The following is a 27,412-nucleotide window of genomic DNA, read 5'->3' as shown; positions in this document are numbered from 1 at the left end:
GAAGAGGTAAGGGGTTGTCTGAAGGGGGCGGGAACCTCCCAAATTGTAGACCTCCCTGTGCGATCAAGTAATGCACCCTTTTACACAACAGGTTCTCTATTATGAAAATATACCAAATGGCAAACAACAAAGTTCCAGGATCGGTATTATTTATCTGCTTTTTTGTGCTATGCCCCACCTAAGTCTTTCTAAAATTCTTATGTCCCCCCCACATATACGTTGAGCTCTTTTGGAAGATCTCTTGTCCTGTTCGTTGAAGTTTTTCTTGCACTTAATTGCCACACTGTTTTATGGTAACCACGAGAAAACCCGATCCTTTCATCAAACTCTCTTGCACTTTCCAGTCGTTGCCAGACGCGATCTGAAACACCACAACTCGTGTCTGGCCACCTGGAGGTCTGGGCAAAGAATGTCCTTTGTCCTCTTTTACCAGCCTAAGGGCCTTGTTCATCTCTTTGTTCTCAGTGGTTCCCAGAATTGTTAATCCTACCCAAGAGAAAAAGGTTATAACGGAAAGTTCTAGAAGGAATAAAAAACGAAGAACAAAGAAAACTAAACCTAACTAAAATCAATATTTACAATAAATATGGCGTACAGCGGCTATATGGTTAACTTTAACTCTGGACAAGTGCATTTTCGAATTGCTTCCCTTAACAATCGAATTGCCCCTCTGTGGGGCGTGGGCCCCACGTTGGGAAACACTGCCCTAGATAAAGGAAGCCTGCACCCACAAATCTTTAGATAGCGTTTTCTCTCAGTTCGGTTCTCATATTTCTCGAGACTTCGGTGCAGTCCTTTATTATGTCTAGTTTTTCGTACATACGCTTTTCAAAATTTTGAAGAACTACCTCTCGATTGTCTTTACTACACTAGCCATTGTAATCAGTGATTAATATATTTATTATTTACTATATATTATCGATCTATACAGTTTCAAGCACCAGAAAACGAAAAATGTTACTCACCACAGCAAAACACGTCCAACCAGATTGATCTTCTGTAATGCAATGAGTTAAACTGGATTAGTAACAAAGAGAGAGGAATCGTAGACAAAAGAACTACTTCCTGTTGTTAACTGCCAACGCAGAAATTGCTTAATTAAGTGGAAACTTTTCTGTAAACGCTTATAAAATGCAATGTTAAAATCATACATGTGTGTGTATTATAGGATTGGAAAAAATTAAAGAAATAAATATGTCCTAAGTGTTTGTGATCTTTAATTTAAAATATATATACAGGGTGGGCCAACGAAAACGAAACGGAAGTGTTCGTGTTCGTCCAAGCAAATCGCTCGGACAGGTCGATTTTATTCTCGAGGGGTCATCTTTTGCAATAAAGTTTTTGCGATTCTGAATACAACAGACAACAAAAAATTTTAAAAACTCATTTATTTTGTATTAACTAAACAAACATTTATTTCGAAAAAAATGTTCGTTTAGTTAATATTCAGACTCGCAAAAACTTTATTGCATAAGATGTCCCCTCGAGAATAAAATCGACCTGTCCGAGCGATTTGCTTGGACGAGCACGAACACTTCGTTTCGTTTTCGTTGGCCCACCCTGTATATTTGAAATTGATAGAAATATTAAAAGTTTATCCTTAACGACCACCAATGCCACATATCTTCTAACACAGTTAAAGTAGTGTAGTAGATATAAAGTGCCTTGACGTGCAAATTAAAATTAATTATGATAATTCGGAAAATTTATGTTTTTTATAAGTATATGACGTCGCTTCACACTATTCACATGTTGGGCGAAACTAATGTTTCTGCTTACTCTCATTAAAAGTACGTTTATTTAAATTATTCGCTGATTATCTGTGTTAAGAACGAAAATACGAGATCAATCAACGCCATTTAGGAATAAAGCTTCCAGAAATCTGGCGTGACGTTACTACTAGAGGCCCTTCTAACGACCATTTCCAAGCTCGACCTATCGAACACGCTGTTCTTCGAATTGAATTTGCTTTTATTTGTTATTTATTTTTGTATATCTATACTTTCTAGCTAAGATTTTTTAGGATAAACGGTACGCCTCCAAAGTGTTATGTACCCGCTTGCAAAGGAAACTATGCAACAGGAGCAAAAGTTAGTATTTCCAGTTACCTTTCAGATGAAGCACAAATACGGCACAAATTAATATCGAGACAACTTTGCACCGAAAAAGCAGTCAGTTGTGTGTAATTTAAAAGTTTTTATCTTTTAACATACAAAGAATGTTATAACCAGGCCATTTTTAACTGGTAAACAATACTATAGGAGAGCTTACTGTGTTTTAGCTCATAATACTAAGTTTGGTTAACGAGAGAGAGATGCTTTTTAAACTGTTTTGTTCATTGAACTTTAATTATTCATTTAAATCTATGTTCCTATAAATGCCTTTGACATTTATATAGATGCATTCGACTGTTGTGGTGATGCTTGTGTTGATGTCTCTGTTATTGATGCGTTTTCGTCATTAATGCTGATAATTTGGATCGTACTTGAATATATTTTTTCTACTTTTTCATAATCGTTTGCTTTAACTGTTGATTGTTCATCTGTACCATACATGATTATATTGTTACTTGTATTAAGACACTCTTTCCACGTATCGTCTAATAACGTGATTCTTGTGCTAAGAATATGAATAGTTGCCTTTGAGCTTCTCTACCAAAGGCAAAATTATCATGTCTTGTTATGCTTTGTGTAATAACTTTACGGTTCCGTCATTTGAGAAATGTCCACGATGAATACTAACTTGCGATATGCTATATTAAACTAGTAGGATAAACTTGCCTAATTCGTACCCTTAAGGAAAAAACCATCATATTATCGAAATTAATAAACAAATTATTTTTTATTTTAAGTAATTTTTATTTGGGTAATATTTTATTACTAGCATAATAAAATTTAGCATAAATCTTATAAATTTCTGAGAAATAAGCAATTTAAAAAAACACTTAAAAAGTACGATTTAGGACCATTCATCTTAACTCGTACTTTGAGATCCTATCATTGATTTGCAGTCTTAAGAATCAAAATCTTAATCAATAATGTATTAATGTATTAAACCCCTGCTTTATATAAAAATAACAATGAAGTCATTTCTTTGACTGATCGCCATACTGAATTGATCGCCTTATATATAAAGAGAGAAAGCCTCCTGTTTTATATAACAACCGGGAAAGTAATAGGAAGCTACAGAGAATAAAGAAAAAAGAAAATCAAAAAAGTTGGATTAGAGAAAATCTTAATTGATTCAAAAGTGAAGCAGGGTTTTTTCTATGCCATATTTTAATTAATACAGAATTTTTTCCTTTCATTTGGTTTTCCGTTATCTTCTTTTTCTATTGTAAACCATTGCTGGAAAATGTGCATAATTGCATAGGTTGCATTCTTATAAGTAAATGGAAGTCCTCCATTAGAAATATAAACTAGCACGATTTCAAGCATTACAAATTATTCTAAATGTGCAGAACCAAGATTTGTAATATTTGTAATGTGCTACTCCCTCTCTGAGGGAGTAGGACAACAAAGCAAATGCAATCTGAAAAATCCCTGGTATTATTAACATTCCAGTGTAACTATGGAAATATTAAGGAGAAACAATCATAAGATTTTTGACCAAACGGCAACATTGTGCTAAGAAAATACAGAAGTAAAGAAGTTACACAAAAAAAATATTCATTAAGTAATTACCCAAAGAATAATTTAATTAAGTGGTATAACAGTTACTTAAATAAGAGATATAAAGTTAAAAATCAAACAACAGACAATTCATATATTAAATTTCCATATATAAATAATTTATTTCAGAAATATAAATATTTTTTTTTTAAATCTGGTTTATATGTATAGTGGCAAAACAGAAATACGAGCTGATGAATATACAGTAGAGAGTCATTTATACGAACCCCGGTTATCCGAACCCTTTCCAGTCAAACTGTGTCTTGCCGAATCGAATATTTTTGACACTAGATTTACTTCTAAAGTATAATTATATTGTTTTTATATTCTTCAATATATTTATTTTGTTTGTACAAAATAAAGAGATACTTTCTAACGATACAATAGCCTCGATTATTATTATAAAAACTTTTGTTAGGCATGAAATCGACGAAAATTCAACACAAAGCGACACGCAACAGAGAAAAATTCAACACGAAGCGACACGCAACAGAAAAAAATTTCAACATGGAATAGGTTAATATATTTTTTCGTACATAATCGGTTATCCGAACAACCCCAGTCCCCAATTGATTCGGATAAACGCCTCTCTACTGTAATTAATGTTATAAATAGTGAAGATGAAAATATAGTTAAAGGACAACTACAAACTGCGGAGTCATTTATAGACTGTCGTTTACTGTACAAGTTAAGCAAAAGCTTTTCTTTCATAACGGGGTGTGCCGGAAGGCGACGTTTGAAAATACCTCAGATTAATACATCTCGAGGGACTGTGAGCGCGGTGTTTTTCATATTTGTATCGTATTATTTTGATGTTCTAAATAATAGAGCAGTAGTTCCGTATAAAAGTAGCAATAACTACAATAAGACAATATCCACGACTTGACTTTTTTGTCATAAATATTTCTATACTATTTCTATACTTTTCTGGCAAATTTGTCAAGAGTTAATTAATTAATACTTTAAAAAAATATAATTTAGTAAATTAAAAATACTGTTGCCAGGTCTTACGTCTTTACCGTAAGCTTTACGTTTCTTTTGTACATTTTACGGATTTATGTTTTCTTTTTGCCAGTAAGACGATTTCTTCCCATCTCGCATCCAGAAACATAAGATTTTATTTTAAAACTAAGAGAATATTGTAATTACATCTAGCTTTGAAAATGCTGTTTATATATACAAAAACTGCAAAAATTCGTTAACCTTGAACTGTAGGGGAAATTCTGTGTGTAAGATGATTTATTACTGTTTAAATTGTCAAAACATGTATGAGAAGTGGCTGTATATTTTTTGTAAAATTTGTAGAGATAGTGTTTCAGACGTAAATCAATTCATATAGTTTTTACTGTTTTTACTGTGTTCCAGGCTTTTATACCTTTGTAAAAGGGTAATTTCAGTAATAAAGTATAAATGGACAGGTGTTACAAACAACACCCACCCAGAGCCGATCAAAACAGAACTAAAATTTCCCTTTCAACGGCAAGCAATTTTATTAATTTGCAAAACAAGATAAAAGATTATTAACAGCAGCGAAATCACATAAGAAATGAGAAATATGAGTGAATTGTATCTAACTACATGTAAACGATGTTCTATGAAATTTAATAAATTGATATGTAGTGAAAATTGCCTTTTTTCTCATAAAACGTGAAAACTGTAGTCGAAAACCTTTGTTAATTTCAAGACCATTGCACTTTTGAATCCAAATTTGAAATAGAAAATGTCCGAAAGTCCGTTAACCAAGAGATGTTTCCAATATCACTAAAAAATAATAATAATAAAAAAATGCAAGTTTTAAAAAATAAAACGATAAACTAAAAAGGCCGATGAATTTTATTTATCTAATTATGAGATGAAAAAAGAGTCGTCTCAGAAATATTTGAATATTTACTTTACCTTAGAGAGATGGTTTTTTTTTCACCTACAGACGTTTTTTTTGAAAGTTAAATTCGCTAATTTAATGAATCTCATGATTATAATAAAGAAATCTTCTGTTAAGACATATTTTCGGCTGTTTTATTCCTTGATACGGTAAAGTTTCTGTTTTCCTTTTCCTATATAAAGTCCATCTTATGAAAATTCAATTGAGATTCATTAGGTCGATTTTCCAGTTTAATCGTTCGGTGACGAGCTGTTGCGATATGAATTGGGAGACCGCTATAAGTTTAGCTATGGCTATTTCTGATTATTATCTAAAGATTTTAGAGTTGCCAGAATCTAATCTTAGAAGACTGATTTATAACAACGTAAAATTACTAAGCAATAATTCTTCTGTCATAACTTGCCTTCGAGACATCCCAATTTTTAACGCTGATCTCAACGTTCGCTAAAATTCGTTCTTTTTTTCAACGTTGAAGTGGCGCTGTTGTCAGCGCTGACTCAACACACTCAGCACTCAACAGATCTGCTGACTGCTACTTTCCAATGAATTGTGGGTAATTGGTACGACATTTGAATGGAATCCATCTTTCTGAGAATGGAATTATGGGAACTAAGCACTTCGTACTCAAGTTGGAACGCTGTTGATGACGTCAATTGTTGGTTTCAACACTCAACACTCGTGTTGAAAATTGGAATGTCCCGCTTTCCTTAGTTAATCACTTATTGTCTGCTTTGGGATTTTTACCCGCTGTTTTCCGATAAAATGCTTTCGTTGCTATAACTTCTTCAGTCTTTGTAAAATAATATTGGGCTAAAAATAGTCTTTCTACGGAGCAGAAGTACAGTTTCTTGGAAACCTCTCACTTGCCCATTGACATTTGATTGTTATCTAGCTTCAAATTTAAATTAGGAGATGAAATGCAATGGCAACTAAATAAACATACTGTACTTTTGTTTTATTTAAATAATCACAGAATTAATATAACATCTTGCTCTAATTGTTCTTTTTCATATCTTTTCTTTAAATGTTAAAAATCTTTCGAATGAATGAATAAATTAAATTTATTTCACATCGTAAATGGTTTGTAAATTTAAATAAATCCTGAAAATTAGATTTCCCACGTAACATATCTAAGGACTCAACACACATATTATTTCCACAACTACAATGTATATGAAAACAACATTCACTATATTTACACAAATGATTACACGGCGTGCACCGGGAATGACTTTTTTTTTATATAAAACAATTTAACCTTACTCTAACTATTTAGTATGTCGCCATTCCAAAATCGGGCTTAATAATTTTATAATAATTTAAGAAAGCACAAAACGACGAAATTAACAGGTTAACCGAGAGAATTAACAAATTAGAAACAGAACATGAAAGCAGACACAGACGTAATAGTGTTGAAGTTATTACTGGTTTAATTTAAAAGGTTAATATTGTCGAAAATAATATTTAAAAAAAATAAAATTTAACTGCGTTAAGCTTACGAAGGTTAGAATGAAGAAAGCAACAATTTTGTCACTTGTGTTTCATTCGACTTAAAAAGAAAGGATATTAAAAAGCTGGAAGAATATTAATTGTATTTTCACTTATTTCCGATTAGAGACAGACTGTACGTATAAGGGAAAATTATTTCTTCGAGTGTAGGGATAATAAAAGAAAACGGATAAAAGGACTTTTGTTTATACTTTTTGCGAATTTCTTGCACATTCAACAAATACTTTTGTCAACTGACTTTAAACTTCTTTACATGATGATAATTTAAGTTCTGAAACGTTATTTAAACTTTGTCCATGCCATGTCATTCATTAAATATGTTACAATTGGTTTTCTAATTCTAAGCGATACACAATACTGTCTCGAAGACCAAAATAGTGAATTGTAATTAATGTTGTTTCTCGAGTCTTTCCTACTCCTTATATAAAAACGTTTATCAAATAATGTTAATTGGATTTCTATTACAATTTATATCCGAACATCCTTTCGATCTTAATGTGTTTTATTACTATAAATTTTATACACCCTTTCTAATGAAGTCAATGCTTTGATAATTTATTAAACTTATTACATGAGCCTTCTGTAATAAGTTTACATCTTTTTTATAAAAAAGATTTAAAATTTTAAATATCTTTATATTATATTACTTTAAAACTACGTGTTTAAATCATATCTTAAATTATTCCTTAATAAGTAAACAATTAAGTTTTTACTTAAAGTTACTGATAATACACAATTAAAAGTTATTGCGCCCGTAAGTTTGTTCCTTCACAGAAAGAGTTGGCATTTGTTCGTGTAAACCAGCAATTCTCAACCATTTGTTGACCACGGACCACTTTGATTTCATTGTTGTTAGCAGGGATTACAAGTTAAGAAAAATAAATGCTTTAACAGTACTATTATAATAGAAAACATAACATTTTTAGTAAACATTAAATTCAGTTTGTATCAATGTGAAAATAATAAGTTAAAATGTTCAAAATTATTTATTTATTTTGTACAAACAAAATAAATATATTGAATAATATAGAAACAAAAAAAATTATACTTTAGAAGTAAATTTAGTATCAAAAACGTTCGATTCAGCACGACACAGTCTGACTGAAAAACGTTCCACTTTCCGGCCATTCAACTTACCGACGTTCCACTTATCGACGCTCTACTGTAGTTACAATAGATAAGCGCTTATGATGTTTGTGAGTGACTGTACATAAGTTAACTAATGTTTTTTTCTTTTGTAACACGAAATCCCATATATAAACAATTGTCTCGTTATGTCTCGTATACTGATTCCAGTGAAAATTAGGAGGCGACGATTGCAAGAATGATTCCAGGCACCGCAGAAGTATTGATTGATACTACCAAAAATTGGACTAATTATTGAAAGTGAATTTCAAAAACTTCTAAGATATTGACATATTTCACGTCCGTTAAATAAAATTACTTAAATTATACTAATCGTGATTAAAAAATTGGTATTACAATAAAGAACCTAAAGTTATTCTCTTCAATTTATAAAATTTTGTGGATCTAGTAAAACACATACGTAGTTATTTAACCATTTTTATTGAGAAAAAATCAATTATAACAGCCCGTAAGAAAATACAGAAACATTCAGTGTGGTTCACCTGCAGATAGAATTGAAATTTGTGGTGTAGAACAATAGTATCGACCAAAGACAATTAAATGTCCAATTCTAACAAAACCAGTTTAATACAATAAATTTATTTCCACCACACGAAAACCATTACTGTTCTGCAGGGAATGGAACCGTCGTCCTCTGCATTAAAATATTTGAAATTTCTTGAGACGATTGATAAATAGGACGGTAAAAAGTTATAAGTAACGTGTTTCATTAAAGGAAACACTTTTCTGAATGCTCGAGTTGTTGTATCGTTGCAACGTGTACACGCATCACGAAAAATATACACGAAACATCTCTTCTGCACCTTTCTGAGTTTAACAGAATGTTTCAGCCTTTCCAATTTCTCTTTGACTGCCGTATAAACAGTTTTAACTTCATAAATATAAACAGGAATAGCATTCACTCTCTCACCGTGAAATACTGTGAGTCTGTATACATCACTGTGGGTTGAGAAATGTGCGAAAGGTTTACTTTCGTCTTCGTCCGAATGTACTGAAATATCTTTGTAAAAGATGACGAATTTCGTTTGTCCGTTCGCTATATATATTTTGTCGCATACATTCTTTATTTCCTTTATCAAATCTGACTTATCATAAAGTATAGAATCGTCTCCAAATACTTCGAACAAATAATTAAAAATATTGAAACCCGGAATGTTTGGAAACATTGATATTTGTACTTCGCTTGTTTCTTCTATTGACGAGAACTTATAATGTGCAGGAGAAAAGCGTCTACCAGTATTTCCTGGAATCAAAGACGTAATCGTTATTAACAATTAATAAATAATTTCAAACTTACATAGTACAGCTACTTACGATGCAGTAAATGCACCAATTTCATAAGTTGATGACGTGGAATAGAAGCGAGTGTAGTTTCTCCGAATCCATTAAGATAATACGTAGACTGAATCGTACGTTCAGGTTCATCTCCTAAAACGAACCAATTGTATTGAAAACGATCGTCGAACCCAACGTAGCGACGTAGATTTTTCGATTCGCAGATTACGGACTTTATTACATTACGAGGAATTATCTGTTTAAATAAAACAAATGTAAATTTATTTACATAATGTAATTAATGAAAACTTATTTTACTGCCATTCAATAATTCTAATAGTATATTTGTATAAATGGATCCAAATTTATGTCTACGAAGACTCTGCAGTTCCTTTTAAATTTTGAACTAACCGTTCTACAAATAAATATACAATAAATGTGTTTAATTGATAATAGTTTTTAAATTTAAATTTAAGATTGCAACAAATACGAAATTGAAAAGAAAAGTCAATTATGAGAGGATTCATTAAACATCTTCAAAATAAAAAACATTATTACACCCTTACATAAGAAAAGAGGCTGTCGTAAAAATTATATTGGGGCCAAAAGACAATATTTTTACGCCATTTGCGTATAATGCATAAAACCCAACATCCTCACAAGAACAATCTGACAATCAGTCTATTAGAACTTACACATCGTTACTCTATTGACGAAATTGAGATATAATGTAGACAAATGCAAAAACACTTCACATATAAAAACGATACAGCACTGAATCTATCGATGACTGAGAAATCTACAAATATTCAGATTCGAAAAGAGAAAACTCTCAATTTTACGCACAAATCATACAAACTCTAACAAGATAAGAAAGTACAATTCGCCATTTGAGTAATTAATATTTTCTAAACTGAATTCCGTAACTAGAAATTATTTATGTTAATCGATTTCGGAATTTTGAGCGTTTGTAGCAATTATATAATCAAAACATTTAATCAACAAAATAATGTTATAATAATTACCCTTGTTATCATTGTTACTCGGTGATACATAATGTTTTCGATGATATCTCTCCATTGGGTACACACTTGTCTGCATAAATCTAATCGTGCATCTTCCAAGTATTCAAATATATTAATCATTATTATTTCTGGCAAATCTGTGATTAAAATGCAGCCACGTGGCGATAATTCATCTATTTCCGTTGTTTTTTCAAGTGTGCATTCTGCCATTTTGAAGATTATCTGCAAAGAAACGAATAATTTATCAACACACATGTACAGGGCTAGACACTCAAATTTCCAATTCGAAGGAAATTTCGTGAACGTGTAGCTCTAAACACAAATAGCTCCTTTTCCAAATAATAATACTTTTCAAACATTTTCGATAACCGTACCTGTGAAAACTGAGTGTTTAGTTCATGAATCTTCTGAAGTTTCACTTCTTGTAACGGCGAGAGCCGAGTGCATAGTGTACTAGGCATGGCGCTGAGCAATGCAAGTACACAAGTTTAGTTTTTTTTATTAATGTGTAAGAAAGTTATTTTATCATTTTACGCATGATTAGCATTGTTACTACTATTATTATTCATCGCGTTTGAAGCTTAGAAAACACGCATATCTTTGAAACAGACAATGAAAATAATGGTCTGTTAAACTTTTTACATACACAGTTCAAAGATCTGATAATTTTATCACTTCTAAAAAGTACATTATGCTGTGTCACACAGCATAATGTACTAATGTAATGTTAAAAAGGTCATCAATTACTATTCCAGTACGAACGTGTACTTAGAAAAGAATATATTTAATATGTACATTAACAAAAGTCAATTACGTGCAAGTGATATCACAGACCAAAACTTATTAACATAACATATATGCCTCACATTACAGCAAACAACTATCCCAACACAATTATTGACAATTGGCTTCACAATCACACTAGGAAATAAATAATACCTAAAACATATAATTTATAAAAAACAAAATTATACAGCGGTTATTTTTGAAAACATACAAAAAATATTAAACCATTGAATATTATTCTTGTTCCCGCATTGAACAAAGAAATCGAAACTTTCTAAAAATCAAAGAATCAATTAATAGGTAAATGGATGTAATAATTAATAAAAATTTTGTTTGTATCTTCACTTGTACTTGTCAACCGGATTATTATTACTTGGATAGAACTGGAAGAATGTTAAAATCCAAAATAACAGAGAATAGACGAGCTGTGACGTATAATTATATTAATAGAGCAGTCACCACGTAACCATGATGGTTGCGAGATCTCATCGGACAGCGTCAAAATTAGTAAAAATGAAAGAACTATTATAAAAAGAAATCACTCTGAAGATACTGAAATTATTATTTAAAAAAAGTAACGGAATAAATTTATACACGGGCGTTGTCATCAGTCAGACCTGTCAAACATTACTACAGAAATAGGAAGAGTCCATTTTAAGATGTGCTCCATTGGGTAATAAAGCTCGTCATATTTCGCTTTAGCACAGTTTTTGTTCGTTTTAATGTTTTTATACTTTTTGATTGTCATTTTTAAAAATATATAGCCTATATGTTATCAAGTTTTACTTTTTCATTCTACGGGAACACCCTTTGGCTATTTTTTATATCAGTATTTAGTCATTTTACTGTATTTATTTATTTAAAATTTATTACTGTTCTATTGGTTTTACTCTACGTTTTTAACACTTAGTTATTTTAGTAGTCACCATCAGTTATATTTTAAGTGATTTTTTTGTATTTTTTACAACTTGTACGCGTAGGTTACATATAAATTATTATTAAATGTGTTCTGTAATTGCTTGTATAGTTTTACCATTATATGTAATAAGGACTAGAGAGTGGCATAAGACCCGAAATGCATTGACGTCGAGAACCAAACGCAGTTCTGTACGGGAAGAGGTAAGGGGTTGTCTGAAGGGGGCGGGAACCTCCCAAATTGTAGACCTCCCTGTGCGATCAAGTAATGCACCCTTTTACACAACAGGTTCTCTATTATGAAAATATACCAAATGGCAAACAACAAAGTTCCAGGATCGGTATTATTTATCTGCTTTTTTGTGCTATGCCCCACCTAAGTCTTTCTAAAATTCTTATGTCCCCCCCACATATACGTTGAGCTCTTTTGGAAGATCTCTTGTCCTGTTCGTTGAAGTTTTTCTTGCACTTAATTGCCACACTGTTTTATGGTAACCACGAGAAAACCCGATCCTTTCATCAAACTCTCTTGCACTTTCCAGTCGTTGCCAGACGCGATCTGAAACACCACAACTCGTGTCTGGCCACCTGGAGGTCTGGGCAAAGAATGTCCTTTGTCCTCTTTTACCAGCCTAAGGGCCTTGTTCATCTCTTTGTTCTCAGTGGTTCCCAGAATTGTTAATCCTACCCAAGAGAAAAAGGTTATAACGGAAAGTTCTAGAAGGAATAAAAAACGAAGAACAAAGAAAACTAAACCTAACTAAAATCAATATTTACAATAAATATGGCGTACAGCGGCTATATGGTTAACTTTAACTCTGGACAAGTGCATTTTCGAATTGCTTCCCTTAACAATCGAATTGCCCCTCTGTGGGGCGTGGGCCCCACGTTGGGAAACACTGCCCTAGATAAAGGAAGCCTGCACCCACAAATCTTTAGATAGCGTTTTCTCTCAGTTCGGTTCTCATATTTCTCGAGACTTCGGTGCAGTCCTTTATTATGTCTAGTTTTTCGTACATACGCTTTTCAAAATTTTGAAGAACTACCTCTCGATTGTCTTTACTACACTAGCCATTGTAATCAGTGATTAATATATTTATTATTTACTATATATTATCGATCTATACAGTTTCAAGCACCAGAAAACGAAAAATGTTACTCACCACAGCAAAACACGTCCAACCAGATTGATCTTCTGTAATGCAATGAGTTAAACTGGATTAGTAACAAAGAGAGAGGAATCGTAGACAAAAGAACTACTTCCTGTTGTTAACTGCCAACGCAGAAATTGCTTAATTAAGTGGAAACTTTTCTGTAAACGCTTATAAAATGCAATGTTAAAATCATACATGTGTGTGTATTATAGGATTGGAAAAAATTAAAGAAATAAATATGTCCTAAGTGTTTGTGATCTTTAATTTAAAATATATATACAGGGTGGGCCAACGAAAACGAAACGGAAGTGTTCGTGTTCGTCCAAGCAAATCGCTCGGACAGGTCGATTTTATTCTCGAGGGGTCATCTTTTGCAATAAAGTTTTTGCGATTCTGAATACAACAGACAACAAAAAATTTTAAAAACTCATTTATTTTGTATTAACTAAACAAACATTTATTTCGAAAAAAATGTTCGTTTAGTTAATATTCAGACTCGCAAAAACTTTATTGCATAAGATGTCCCCTCGAGAATAAAATCGACCTGTCCGAGCGATTTGCTTGGACGAGCACGAACACTTCGTTTCGTTTTCGTTGGCCCACCCTGTATATTTGAAATTGATAGAAATATTAAAAGTTTATCCTTAACGACCACCAATGCCACATATCTTCTAACACAGTTAAAGTAGTGTAGTAGATATAAAGTGCCTTGACGTGCAAATTAAAATTAATTATGATAATTCGGAAAATTTATGTTTTTTATAAGTATATGACGTCGCTTCACACTATTCACATGTTGGGCGAAACTAATGTTTCTGCTTACTCTCATTAAAAGTACGTTTATTTAAATTATTCGCTGATTATCTGTGTTAAGAACGAAAATACGAGATCAATCAACGCCATTTAGGAATAAAGCTTCCAGAAATCTGGCGTGACGTTACTACTAGAGGCCCTTCTAACGACCATTTCCAAGCTCGACCTATCGAACACGCTGTTCTTCGAATTGAATTTGCTTTTATTTGTTATTTATTTTTGTATATCTATACTTTCTAGCTAAGATTTTTTAGGATAAACGGTACGCCTCCAAAGTGTTATGTACCCGCTTGCAAAGGAAACTATGCAACAGGAGCAAAAGTTAGTATTTCCAGTTACCTTTCAGATGAAGCACAAATACGGCACAAATTAATATCGAGACAACTTTGCACCGAAAAAGCAGTCAGTTGTGTGTAATTTAAAAGTTTTTATCTTTTAACATACAAAGAATGTTATAACCAGGCCATTTTTAACTGGTAAACAATACTATAGGAGAGCTTACTGTGTTTTAGCTCATAATACTAAGTTTGGTTAACGAGAGAGAGATGCTTTTTAAACTGTTTTGTTCATTGAACTTTAATTATTCATTTAAATCTATGTTCCTATAAATGCCTTTGACATTTATATAGATGCATTCGACTGTTGTGGTGATGCTTGTGTTGATGTCTCTGTTATTGATGCGTTTTCGTCATTAATGCTGATAATTTGGATCGTACTTGAATATATTTTTTCTACTTTTTCATAATCGTTTGCTTTAACTGTTGATTGTTCATCTGTACCATACATGATTATATTGTTACTTGTATTAAGACACTCTTTCCACGTATCGTCTAATAACGTGATTCTTGTGCTAAGAATATGAATAGTTGCCTTTGAGCTTCTCTACCAAAGGCAAAATTATCATGTCTTGTTATGCTTTGTGTAATAACTTTACGGTTCCGTCATTTGAGAAATGTCCACGATGAATACTAACTTGCGATATGCTATATTAAACTAGTAGGATAAACTTGCCTAATTCGTACCCTTAAGGAAAAAACCATCATATTATCGAAATTAATAAACAAATTATTTTTTATTTTAAGTAATTTTTATTTGGGTAATATTTTATTACTAGCATAATAAAATTTAGCATAAATCTTATAAATTTCTGAGAAATAAGCAATTTAAAAAAACACTTAAAAAGTACGATTTAGGACCATTCATCTTAACTCGTACTTTGAGATCCTATCATTGATTTGCAGTCTTAAGAATCAAAATCTTAATCAATAATGTATTAATGTATTAAACCCCTGCTTTATATAAAAATAACAATGAAGTCATTTCTTTGACTGATCGCCATACTGAATTGATCGCCTTATATATAAAGAGAGAAAGCCTCCTGTTTTATATAACAACCGGGAAAGTAATAGGAAGCTACAGAGAATAAAGAAAAAAGAAAATCAAAAAAGTTGGATTAGAGAAAATCTTAATTGATTCAAAAGTGAAGCAGGGTTTTTTCTATGCCATATTTTAATTAATACAGAATTTTTTCCTTTCATTTGGTTTTCCGTTATCTTCTTTTTCTATTGTAAACCATTGCTGGAAAATGTGCATAATTGCATAGGTTGCATTCTTATAAGTAAATGGAAGTCCTCCATTAGAAATATAAACTAGCACGATTTCAAGCATTACAAATTATTCTAAATGTGCAGAACCAAGATTTGTAATATTTGTAATGTGCTACTCCCTCTCTGAGGGAGTAGGACAACAAAGCAAATGCAATCTGAAAAATCCCTGGTATTATTAACATTCCAGTGTAACTATGGAAATATTAAGGAGAAACAATCATAAGATTTTTGATCAAACGTTACAATAGTATAAGAGTTACAGGTAAAATACTAAAACAATGGAGAACGAGAATTATCGTTTCAAACCTTAAAAAACAGGACATAAAATATTGTAATAATTATACATCAATACCTCTCCTTAGTCATGCCGAGACAATTCTTTTTAGAATGCTATAATACAAAATTTAAAACCCTTATATGTTTTTAATAAGAGAACAAATTGGCTTTAGAAAAACTATTTCACAATAGAACATATACGAAGTATTGACACTTGAAAGAACTGCTGAATTATATTAAACACACTGCAAAAGTTTATACCTTTCTTGAATTTAAACTTTTAATCTGCTTTTTTTTTTCTTTTTTAGTGGCATTTATAGTCAGTGATGTAGCGACACCTACTAAGTTCGTATAACACAGGTTCTTGAAATAGTGAATAAGGTTGTATAAATTATCGGGAATGTCCTCTGATTACGCAGAATATGAGATTGATGTGCGACACAGTAATTTACCAGAAGTTTTACTGAGCTTTCAGCAGTAGGTTATTCTGCTATAAAAATTTACTATTACAAAAAATTTCAATAATACTCGAGAAAATATTAAAATCATGACAAATCAACACTCGGACTTTTTTGTAAATTTTGGCGTTTTGAGACTCCCTAAATTTAAAGGGTGAAAAAACAGGAGAGAAATATTTTGTGGATACATCTGTTTGCACGAAATTCCATTAAAAATACATTTTTAATAAAATTAAAGGAAACATTAAATAGGACGACGTTTAATGAAGACATAGAAACAGAAATAAGGAACTTGGTTGCTTGTCGTTCTTTATTATATGTATTTTCTTGGCACAATGTTGCTTATATACTTAATTTTAGATTTAAGTTCATTCCTTTTTTCATTTTAGCACATATTATGCTATCCTAATGTGTATATGTGTGGAACCAAATAGATTTATAGCACCTTTTTCCTTTTTCAGCTACGTGTATATCTTCTTACGAGTCATGTCGGTTCAACTGTCACTATCTCAGGTAATTAAGTTTTATTATATAAACCATTGTACGCGTATCCTAATTTTTTCAATGCATTCTGTAAATTTGTAAACCTATAATCAATTAACTGATAAATATGTAAAAATAGGACTGAAGAGGGTCGTTAAGCCCGAAATGCATATCCGTTCACACCAATAAAACGACTTTTTTCCTCTGAAAGTGTTTCCTGTGTGATATGTTCTCAACGGCAACATTGTGCTAAGAAAATACAGAAGTAAGGAAGTTACACAAAAAATATTCATTAAGTAATTACCTAAAGAATAATTTAATTAAGTAGTATAACAGTTACTTAAATAAGAGATATAAAGTTAAAAATCAAACGACAGACAATTCATATATTAAATTTCCATATATAAATAATTTATTTCAGAAATATAAATAATTTTTTTTTTTAAATCTGGTTTATATGTATAGTGGCAAAACAGAAAAACGAGCTGATGAATATACAGTAGAGAGTCATTTATCTGAACCCCGGTAATCGGAATCGCCGGTAATCGGAACGATTTTTAGTCGGACTGTATCATGCTGAATCGAACGTTTTTGATACTAGATTTACTTCTAAAGTATAATTTTCATGTTTTTATATTCTTCAATATATTTATTATTTTGTGGTTAATGTTACCTATGGTAGCCAAGATGGCGACGGGGAAATTTTAGAGGCCGACGGGGAAATTCTAGAGCGCTGTGGGGAAATTTTTTCACTCTCGTTTCCAGATGGCGACCGGGATTTCGTCATGATTTCGTCATCAACTAAAGATATCCGTAGAGGGCGCTTTGATTCTTCGAATTGCGTGTTATCGGAAAAATTATGCAAATTTTTCATCCGAGTAGGAGTGGGCGTGTTGTCGTGCCGAGAGATTTCGTGGATTTTTTCTTACTTTTGGAATTTTTCTATTACGAGGTAATTTGTAATGTCGTTAATTTTATTTGCGAATTTCGGCTTTTGGAAAAGTTGTTTATATCGAAAAGTTGGCTAAGCGTTTTCTGTGATTTTTGGAATAGATATTTCGCAACCGAGTTGTGGCAGATTGTGATTTAGAATCGGACGGATTTTGGAAACAGTGTACTGGACGACGTTTTTATCAGTTAATCGAAGCGGAGTAATCCGAGTTGGGATTAGACGAAAGAATTGATGGCGGACTGAAATTCGCCGTAAAATCAGGCCTCCAACACGCCGAGGAAGTTTGCGAGGAATGCGGCCGAACATGCAAATTGATTTATCGCAGCGACCGGAATTCCTGCGCGATGCGTTGCCGAAAATGCAGGCGGAATAGTTCGGCTTTCGATGGAACGTTCGAAGGGAAATGCGGCAATGTTTCGTGGGCCAATCTGTTGGTATTCATATGGCACTATATTGGTTTAGAGTGCACGACGAGTAATTCGGCAATTTCCTCGGGTGTTATTCTAAAAAGGTATGAATAGACTGGGCTAACCACGTACGTTTCGTTCTGTTAGTGTCCTTACACAATACGACATCGTTTAAAATAGGAGGCGTCGGCAAAACAGTGGCCGCTCGCTGTCCGCTCCCGCACCTATTGCCAAGAAGAAAAAGGTGGAAAAAAACGACAACATTGTTAAAAGAAAAGCGCAAAAGAGATCCTCTTCTCATGCCGGAGAATCAAGTTCAGTCGACGGGAAACGAAGAAAAAGAGGAAATGCTCAAAGTAACAAAGTAAGTGCTCATGTTTTTTCGGTCGTGTTTTTTAGTATTCTTAATATAGACCGTCGGGTAGAAATAACTTTCCCGTCGCCGTTTAAATGTACGGTAGAAAGAAAAAAATTCGCGGTCGCCGCGTGCAATAGACGGGCGGGGGAAAAAATCCCTACCGCCGTCTAGACTGTAGGGTAGAAAAATTTCCCCGTCGCCATCTTGGATACCATAGGTAACATTAACCAGATTTCTAAATGTGGGAAGTTGTGCGTACAAACTAAATGAAATAATTTTTACACGAAAATTACAATAGCCTCTATTATTAATTATAAAAAATTTTCGTTAGGCTCAAAATTCAACGCGAAGCGACACGCAACAGAAAAAAATTTCAACATCGGATAGGTTAATATATTTTTTCGTACATAATCGGTTATCCGAACGAATCACTAATCCGAACCCCAGTCCGCAATTGATTCAGATTAACGACTCTCTACTGTGATAAAAAAAATAATTTTCAACTCCAATCTATATACTAATCCATCTTAATTATAAGATATAGTTGAATACCCTATTGGCACTAGTGGCAAGTCTTCTTTTTTTTTAGCTCTTCCCTACCCTGCTGGGCACTAAGAGGGCCTCTTATAGTTAGGCCCATTATGGGTTCGGGCCAGGCCCACAATGGGGCGACCCGGGTGGTGAGGGACGGGGGGCCGACATTATTCCGAACGGACCACCCCCCGAAAAATTCCTGGGGATTATTCGAACCCGTTCGGATTCGATCCCGGGTCCCCCAGAGCGGTAGGCTGCCACCTTGACCGCTCGGCCGATATAGTTGATACCTATGGCACTAGGTGGCAAGTCTATTTCAATCTGTCAAATAGTAACCGATAAACCGATACAGGGAATTTCCTCATATGCACGAAGTTGCATTCATTGCACATCGTTTTTAACCAGAAAATCTTCTAGTTTTTTCATATTCGTTAAGTAACAAACGATTACATTATTTTTAATTACATATTTTATATCTTGAGTAATATTTGTAGGCTTATTATGTCGAAAGAAATTTACAGTAGAGCGTCGTTTATCTGAATCAATTGGGGACTGGAGTTGTTTGGATAACTTGTTTTTCGGATAACCGATCATGTAGGAAAAAATATATTATCTATCCCATGTTGAATTTTTTCTTCGTTGCGTGTCGCTTCGTGTTGAATTTTCTCGTTGCGATTTAAAGCCATAACGAAAATTTTATAATAATAATCCAGTCTATTGAAGCGTTAAAAATTATTCTTTACTTTTGTACAAACAAAATAAATTATTGAAAAAATATAAAAATCATACTTTAGAAGTTAATCTAGTATCAAAAACGTTCGATTCAGCACGACACACATGACATCTTTTAGATTTTATTTTCCTTCCTTTGTACTTTGTATTTAAGTAATAAAAGAATATATTTTTTGCTCTTCAATATTTTTGTTTGATCTTATGGCAACTCTAAGTAATAAGTTTACTTTATTAAATGAATGGTGTATGTTTGTCGATCTTTAATGGACTGTATAAATATGAAAGAAAACACTTGCGGTTTGATAAAAGTTTAATGCGGTTTGCGGGTCGTTACACAAGAACAAGAAAAAAAAACAATATGGCTGACGCCCTTGGCCGTTACTTGGCCGTTACAAAAAACTCTCGTCTCCAAACGTTTTTTAATTATCATTTTTTCTTCTCACAAAAAATACGGTGGCGCTCGAGGCGGCAACATCCCGGCCCGCGTTGAAGTAATACTTCAATAAACAATGTTAAACATTAAATTTAAATTTAACAATTACAACAGAAATGACGCGTGTAGGTCACCAAGGAGAATCACATTTTCTTTCTAGATGGATGGTAACAGGCACAATTTTGTTATGCTTCTCTTAAAAACACCTTGAGGGGTTTTCACCAGAACAACTCTCACCTTCCCGTCGGGTCCTTTGATAACTTCCTGTACACGGCCCAGCGACCAACTTCCGGGTGGGAGGTTTTCATCTTTTAAGACGACCATTGAGTCTGGTGTTATATTGTCCTTCTCAAATTGCCACTTATGTCGGGCCTGTAGGTTGTTTAGGTAGTCCAATTTCCATTTACGCCATATAACTTGAACAAATTTAGTTAACATTTGCCATTGAGACAAATAGTTATCTGGTTTACTGGTGAGATCTGACTCCGGTAGTCTAGTCAGAGGTCTTCCGATAAGAAAGTGTCCTGGAGTTAGAACTTGGAAGTCGCTTGGATCAGAGGACATAGGAGTGAGCGGTCGGCTATTCAAAATTCCTTCTATCTGCGTGGTGATAGTTATAAACTGCTCTATAGTTAGATGCGAGTTACCTACGGTTCTTTTTAGGTGATGTTTAAAGGACTTCACTCCTGCTTCCCAAAGGCCACCGAAATTTGGTGATCTGGGCGGTATGAACTTCCAAGTGACCTCCTCGCTGGCGAGATAATCAGCTAAACTGTCAGGAGGTGTTTTTACGTAGTTATGTAGGCGTTTCAACTCCGCACTGGCACCCACAAAATTTGTGGCATTATCTGTCCAAATTGACGCACTTTTACCCCTTCTGCTAAAAAATCTTTTCAAGGTTGCTATCATTGCCTCGGTTGTTAGGTCGGTAACTACTTCAAGGTGAATTGCCCTAGTCACAAGGCAAACGAAGATTGCGACGTAGCACTTCTGATAGGTGCCCTTTCTTTGTCCCTTATATTTAATAAGAAAGGGACCACAAAAATCAATCCCTACATGTTTAAAGGGGGGACTTGGAGTCATTCGCTCCGAAGGAAGATTTCCTAGGATTTGTTCCATGACTTTGGGTTTATTTCTAAAGCAAACGAGGCACTCATGTACCACCCTTCTGGCCAGGTTTCTTCCACTTAAAGGCCAGAATTCTTGTCTGACGAGGTAAAGTAAAGTCTGTGCACCAACATGCAAATTTTTCAGATGATAATATCTCATAATCAAGTGGGTTAACTTGTGATTTTTAGGTAGCAGAATTGGAAACTTTTTATCAAATGATAAATTTGAATTGCTCAATCTACCGCCGACTCTCATTAGACCCTGTTTATCTAGAAAGGGATGTAATCTGCTTAATTGACCCTTCGTTAGATTCCTTCCCATTTGCAATGTTTTTATTTCCTCAGCAAAGGCCATTCCTTGTACTTTGCCGATCAAATAAATTTTGGACTCTTGGAGTTCTTTCCTTGATAAAGGGCCAAATCGACGAGTTACGTGTTTTATGTTATGTAGAAACCGGAAAATATAACTAAGTATGCGAATTAATTTGATGTAATTATTACTAAGTTCAAACAGGGTATTGTCAAGGTCAGAGCTTGACACTGACACCAAATTAACATGCGATTGTTTTTTAAGCTCAGATAGATATTTTTCATCGGAGGAAGTGTCGATGGCATATTCATCCTGACGTTGAACGGTTGGTGCTACTTGAGACTGCACTCCACTCCACCATAATTCCATGGATAGTAGATCTTGCGGATTTAAACCCCGAGAAACTACATCTGCAGGATTGGAGTGGGAAGTTATATGTTTCCAGTGGCAGCCTTCAGTAATAGATTGGATCTTTTCCACACGATTCGCAATAAAGGTCTTCAGGCGATATGCGGGAGTGTTGATCCAAGCGATGGCAATAGTTGAATCTGTGTGTAGGATCACTTCAGCTATATCCATTTGCAGACATGAGCGTACTTTTTTGACAAGTTGAGACAGTACTAGACAAGCTGATAGCTCTAATCGAGGGATTGTCATAACCTTAAGAGGAGCGACACGAGATTTACTAGCAATAAGTCGTGTCTTGCCAGTTCCATCTTCCTTTATGCAATGCATGTAAACTACTGCTCCATGAGCTGACTCCGAGGCATCTGCATATCCTAGCAAGACAGCCCTTTGAAGTGGATCTGTTAAAATATATCTAGTGATCTTAAGATCGTCCAGGGCTTTCAAGGACGACACAAAGTTCACCCAATCATAGTTAAGGTTTTCTGGTAGAGTATCCTCCCAGTCGAGCTTACTGAGCCACAGCTTTTGTAGAAAGATCTTTGCTCGAGTTATAACTGGTCCCAGAAGACCCAAGGGGTCATAAAGTCTGGCGATGACACTCAATACTTCTCGTTTTGTATAAAGCAATTTTTCTGGAATCGATACCCTGAATATGAACTGATCTTCAACCGGCTTCCAAATAATGCCTAAGGTTTTTACTGTTGGTTCCGCACTTGAGGAAAAGCAATGTTCCTTATTTTCTGGTGAACTACTGTTCATCAATTTCATTGAATTAGAGTTCCATTTGTGTAGTGTCATTCCACATGTGCTCAACATGTTGCACAACTGAGATTGTAGTTCGAGGGCAGCATCGAAATCTTGCTCACCTGACACAATGTCATCCATGTAGACATCTCGTAATATGGTTTTAGAGGCCAGAGGATATCTTGCTGCTTCATCGTAAGCCAACTGCTTAAGGGTTCTCACTGCCAGAAAGGGAGCACTGGCGGTTCCATAAGTCACAGTTTTCAGTCTGTAGGTGACTGGCATCTCTTCTTCCTCGTTCTTCCAAACAATTCTTAAGAGATCTCGTTGCGAGGGCTCAATTAGAATTTGACGAAACATTTTCTGGATATCTGCTGTAAAAGCGTACTTGTATTTTCGAAATCTTGTCATGATCTCGAAAACATCTTCCTTTACTTCACCTTTCAAGAGATGATCATTTAGACTCAGCCCAGAAGTTGTGGGAGCAGATGCGTTGAAGACTACCCTTAACCTTGTAGTGGTTTTGTCTGGTCTAAACACACCGTGATGCGGAAGGTAGTAACATATATTGTATGCTGTCTGATCAGCGGGAGGTTCCTGCACCCTTTCCATGTGGCCCAAGTCCAAATACTCCTTCATGAAGTTCTGATATAACTCCTTTAATTGTTTGTCCCTTGATAGTCTCTTCCACAATTGATTCAATCTCTTCAATGCTAACTTCCTTGACTCTCCCAAGTTTTGTATTTCCTTGGTTGCCATCTGCACAATGTATCTCCCATCTTCATTACGTCTGTGAGTTCTTTGATAATGATCTTCGCAATACTCTTCTTCTTTACTCATCAAACTTGGAGCCTCTGTAAGAGTTTCTATTTGCCAGAACCTTTGTAAACATTTATCGATTGATTCAGACTCTGATATTAGTCCACAATATTTATCTTGATCATTAGAGTCTGTGGACCCAGTAGCGATGTATCCAAAAACTGTGTTGCGAAATGTTAGGTTATTGTTGCACGATAGACGAATTTGATCGTTCTTGACTATTTCAAAAAATGCTTCAGCTCCAATAAGCATGTCAATCTTGCCTGGTGTAGCAAATCTTGGATCAGCTAACTGACGGGGTATTTCTGTTTTGCTGACGTGTAGAGAGGAAACCGGAAGTAAATCCGTGATCCTTGGCACCACTAAGAACTCTAGCGTCTTAGAAAAGGATCCATTACCGTTTATTATTGTAGCAGGCAGCTTAAACTTGACCGAGGTTTTATTTCCGCTTATACTAGAGACTGTGAGGTCGATTCTTTCTTGCGGTGTGCCCAGACGACTTGCGAAATCTCTAGTTACGATATTTGACATACTGCCCGAGTCCAATACTGCGCGCGCTTGAATGCTGGCTCCGGTAGTATGATTTAAAACCCAAACCATGGCTGTCGAGAGAATTACTGTCTTATTTCCCTTGTCAATACATGATAGTGAGTGAGGTATACTCTCACGAAACTCTATTGCGTCGGGATTAAGATCCTGCTTGGTTGAAATCGGTTTGCTGTCGATCACTGGTGCATTTGAACCAATTATAGCTTGTTTCTCTTGGTGCAGTAATGTATTATGTCGCTTTCGGCATATCTTACAGCAGCTTTTGGAGTTACAATGTGATAACTTATGCCGATCACTTAAGCAATTGAAGCAGAGGTTGTTTTTGGCCACAACATCGTTTCTTTGGGAGACTTCCAACTGTAGAAAAGAATCACAATTGTAAACAGGATGATTCTGCTTACATAAAATGCAACGAGACATAGAATTGTTACATTTCACAAATAAGTTTCTCGGTTTAACTCTATCTTGATTACACCTTGGCTTCACGAACGTGGCCTTATTAATATTTTCTAAAATCTGAGAACGCTTTTCCAAAAATGAAATCAAATTATCTAGCTTAGGAACGTCATTCGAACTAATACTGAACTCGTACTGTTTTAGTGTCTCCTTATCCAGTTTCTGAAGTACAATGTTTAGAATTAAGATATCGGAGAGCTCATTCCTTTCATATCCCAGGACCTTTAGAGCTCGCATATTCCGATTCACAAGATCAATTAAGTTCCTCAAACCCTTTGCTGACTCATAAGCTAGTTTTACAGAGTCCAGAATCGCATTAACATGGGTTTCTACTATTAATTTCTTGTTTTCGTACCTCTCTTGTAACGCTTGAAACAATGAAGCAAATGAATCATTTAACGTTTCTAAACTCTTAGCTTCCCCTATGAGAGCAGCTTTCAAATAATGTAGTTTCTGTTCAGCCGATAGTTGCTCGCTTGACGAAATGATATTATCAAATTGCATTTTAAAGTTACTCCATTCTTCATATCTTCCAGAGAATTTCGGTAGAGGAATCTCTGGTAATTTAATATTAGCGGAGTTATTTCGACCTACGGGGGCCTGACTCACCATAACGACGGACGAATCTGCTTCTAATCGTTTAATACGAGACTGGATCTTAAATTTACAACTTATAATTTTGTCCTCATATTCTTCACTATTGACTATCTCAGTGTCATAGTCAGTTGGGCTAGTAATGAGGCCCTCAATCTCCCCGTTTAACGTTCTCAACGACTCTTCCTTTCGACTAAACTGATCCAATATTTCTAGAAAGGTTTCTGTCTCTCTATCGTCGCTTTCAACTAGACTATCGACTTTACTAATTAATCTCGTCACACTAGCTCTTATCGAAGCGCGTTTTTTCCTTAATTTCTCGAGCTGATCCATTTTAAACTCTCTACCACGTGAAACGGACAAATAAATTCTTCCTACCTTGGATAGGCGACTTAATGAAGTTTGAACTCAATCTTATTTGCTTGCGAAATTGTCTCTTTTCTTCTCATCCGCCTCGACGGACCAGATGTTTGTCGATCTTTAATGGACTGTATAAATATGAAAGAAAACACTTGCGGTTTGATAAAAGTTTAATGCGGTTTGCGGGTCGTTACACAAGAACAAGAAAAAAAAAACAATATGGCTGACGCCCTTGGCCGTTACTTGGCCGTTACAAAAAACTCTCGTCTCCAAACGTTTTTTAATTATCATTTTTTTTCTTCTCACAAAAAATACGGTGGCGCTCGAGGCGGCAACATCCCGGCCCGCATTGAATAAACAACGAAATTATCCGTTTTTTTTTTTGGCGAACTTCTCGAAGTACACGGTTTTACATTCAAAAAGTTACAATTTCGATGTACACGTTTTTCTCAGGAACCTATCTACCGTGTAAATCGAGGGATGTGTGTATAATAAAGCAGACTAGTTTTTGTTATTAGAGCACCGTAGGAAATTGTTAATACGTAATTGAATAAGCCGTTTAAATGTTCTACATAGTTCCAAAGTTCATTACGTTGTGTCATAATTACTTTTAATTCGGTTTCCAAATTCGGATGATTTGTTTTTAGTACAGTGGACTACCGATATAACGCCATGTCGGGCGGGCAACAACACCCGCGTTATAAGGTGAATCTCGTTATAGCCCCTCTTATCCTGACCCGGCAGAATTTTCTGCCGGGTCATTCTCAAGTTCGTACACTCAACCGGCAGATTTTTCTGCCGGGCTGACAACGAAGGCAATAACAACAATTTTTATTTGAACTATGCATCTTAGACGTATGCAGTTTTGGCGATTATATTCTTCTGATTTTATTTTACATAGTAATATTTTTTTTGGATTTTATTTTTAAATAAATTTGTCATTTTGACTATTCAAGGTCATGATAGTACTGAAGTAAATAATCGTTTTTCTCTCTGTTTCTTTAATTTTTTTGCTAGTTTTTGTGATATCACAAATTTATTTAGTTCATTACATATTTCCGTTATAGTTTTCATGATTTCTGATTCAATTTTTTTTTTAATCGTATATGCAATGTATAGAAGACACTTTTGTAAATTTTATTATTATTTTCTTAGTTTTTGTACTAATTTATGCTCTTATATATTTGTTATACATCGCTTCTTGTAATTTTATACATTTTTATTCAATTTTGTTAATTAATTTACAAAATATAATATTGTAAACAAAAACACGTGTCTCTGAGACACGTCACAGGTCACGTGACCGCAGACACACCTGCAACAGATAAGGTGAGGCCATTCTATTTACTGTGACATTCCTATGACGTAGAAGCTATCTAAGAAATTAAAATAATTTAATACATTAAATGCTTTCCATTATTTAAAAGCATTATTTCAGTAAATAAATTTATTTCTTATTATTTAGATATTTATGATAATTTAAATTTAAATATATTAAAATAACAAATGAATTTTATTATTATGAAAATAATAATAAGTTATCAGAATAAGAAATATAGATAGTACATCCTAATTATTATTTTGCAATATATTAATAAGTTAAATTTTTTTTCTTTATGATATATAAAATACATGATTTGTATATGT

The 27,412-nt window shown here is 34.1% G+C and overlaps 1 protein-coding gene across 1 annotated transcript; it reads right to left on the bottom strand.

The window, feature by feature from the left end:
* Positions 1–20,572: 20,572 nt before the first annotated feature.
* Positions 20,573–25,738, bottom strand: LOC136969219 (uncharacterized). The gene has a single exon (XM_067263309.1). It carries the CDS (start codon positions 25,736–25,738, stop codon positions 20,573–20,575), a length of 5,166 nt encoding a protein of 1,721 aa, XP_067119410.1.
* Between the last annotated feature and the right edge of the window lie 1,674 nt (positions 25,739–27,412).

Source organism: Centruroides vittatus, unplaced genomic scaffold (genome assembly GCF_030686945.1).
Source record: "Centruroides vittatus isolate TY-2023 unplaced genomic scaffold, ASM3068694v2 contig_1767, whole genome shotgun sequence".
Taxonomy (NCBI): domain Eukaryota; kingdom Metazoa; phylum Arthropoda; class Arachnida; order Scorpiones; family Buthidae; genus Centruroides; species Centruroides vittatus.
The sequence above is the reverse complement of the archived record's forward strand: the minus strand, read 5'-3'. Positions and strand labels throughout refer to the sequence as shown.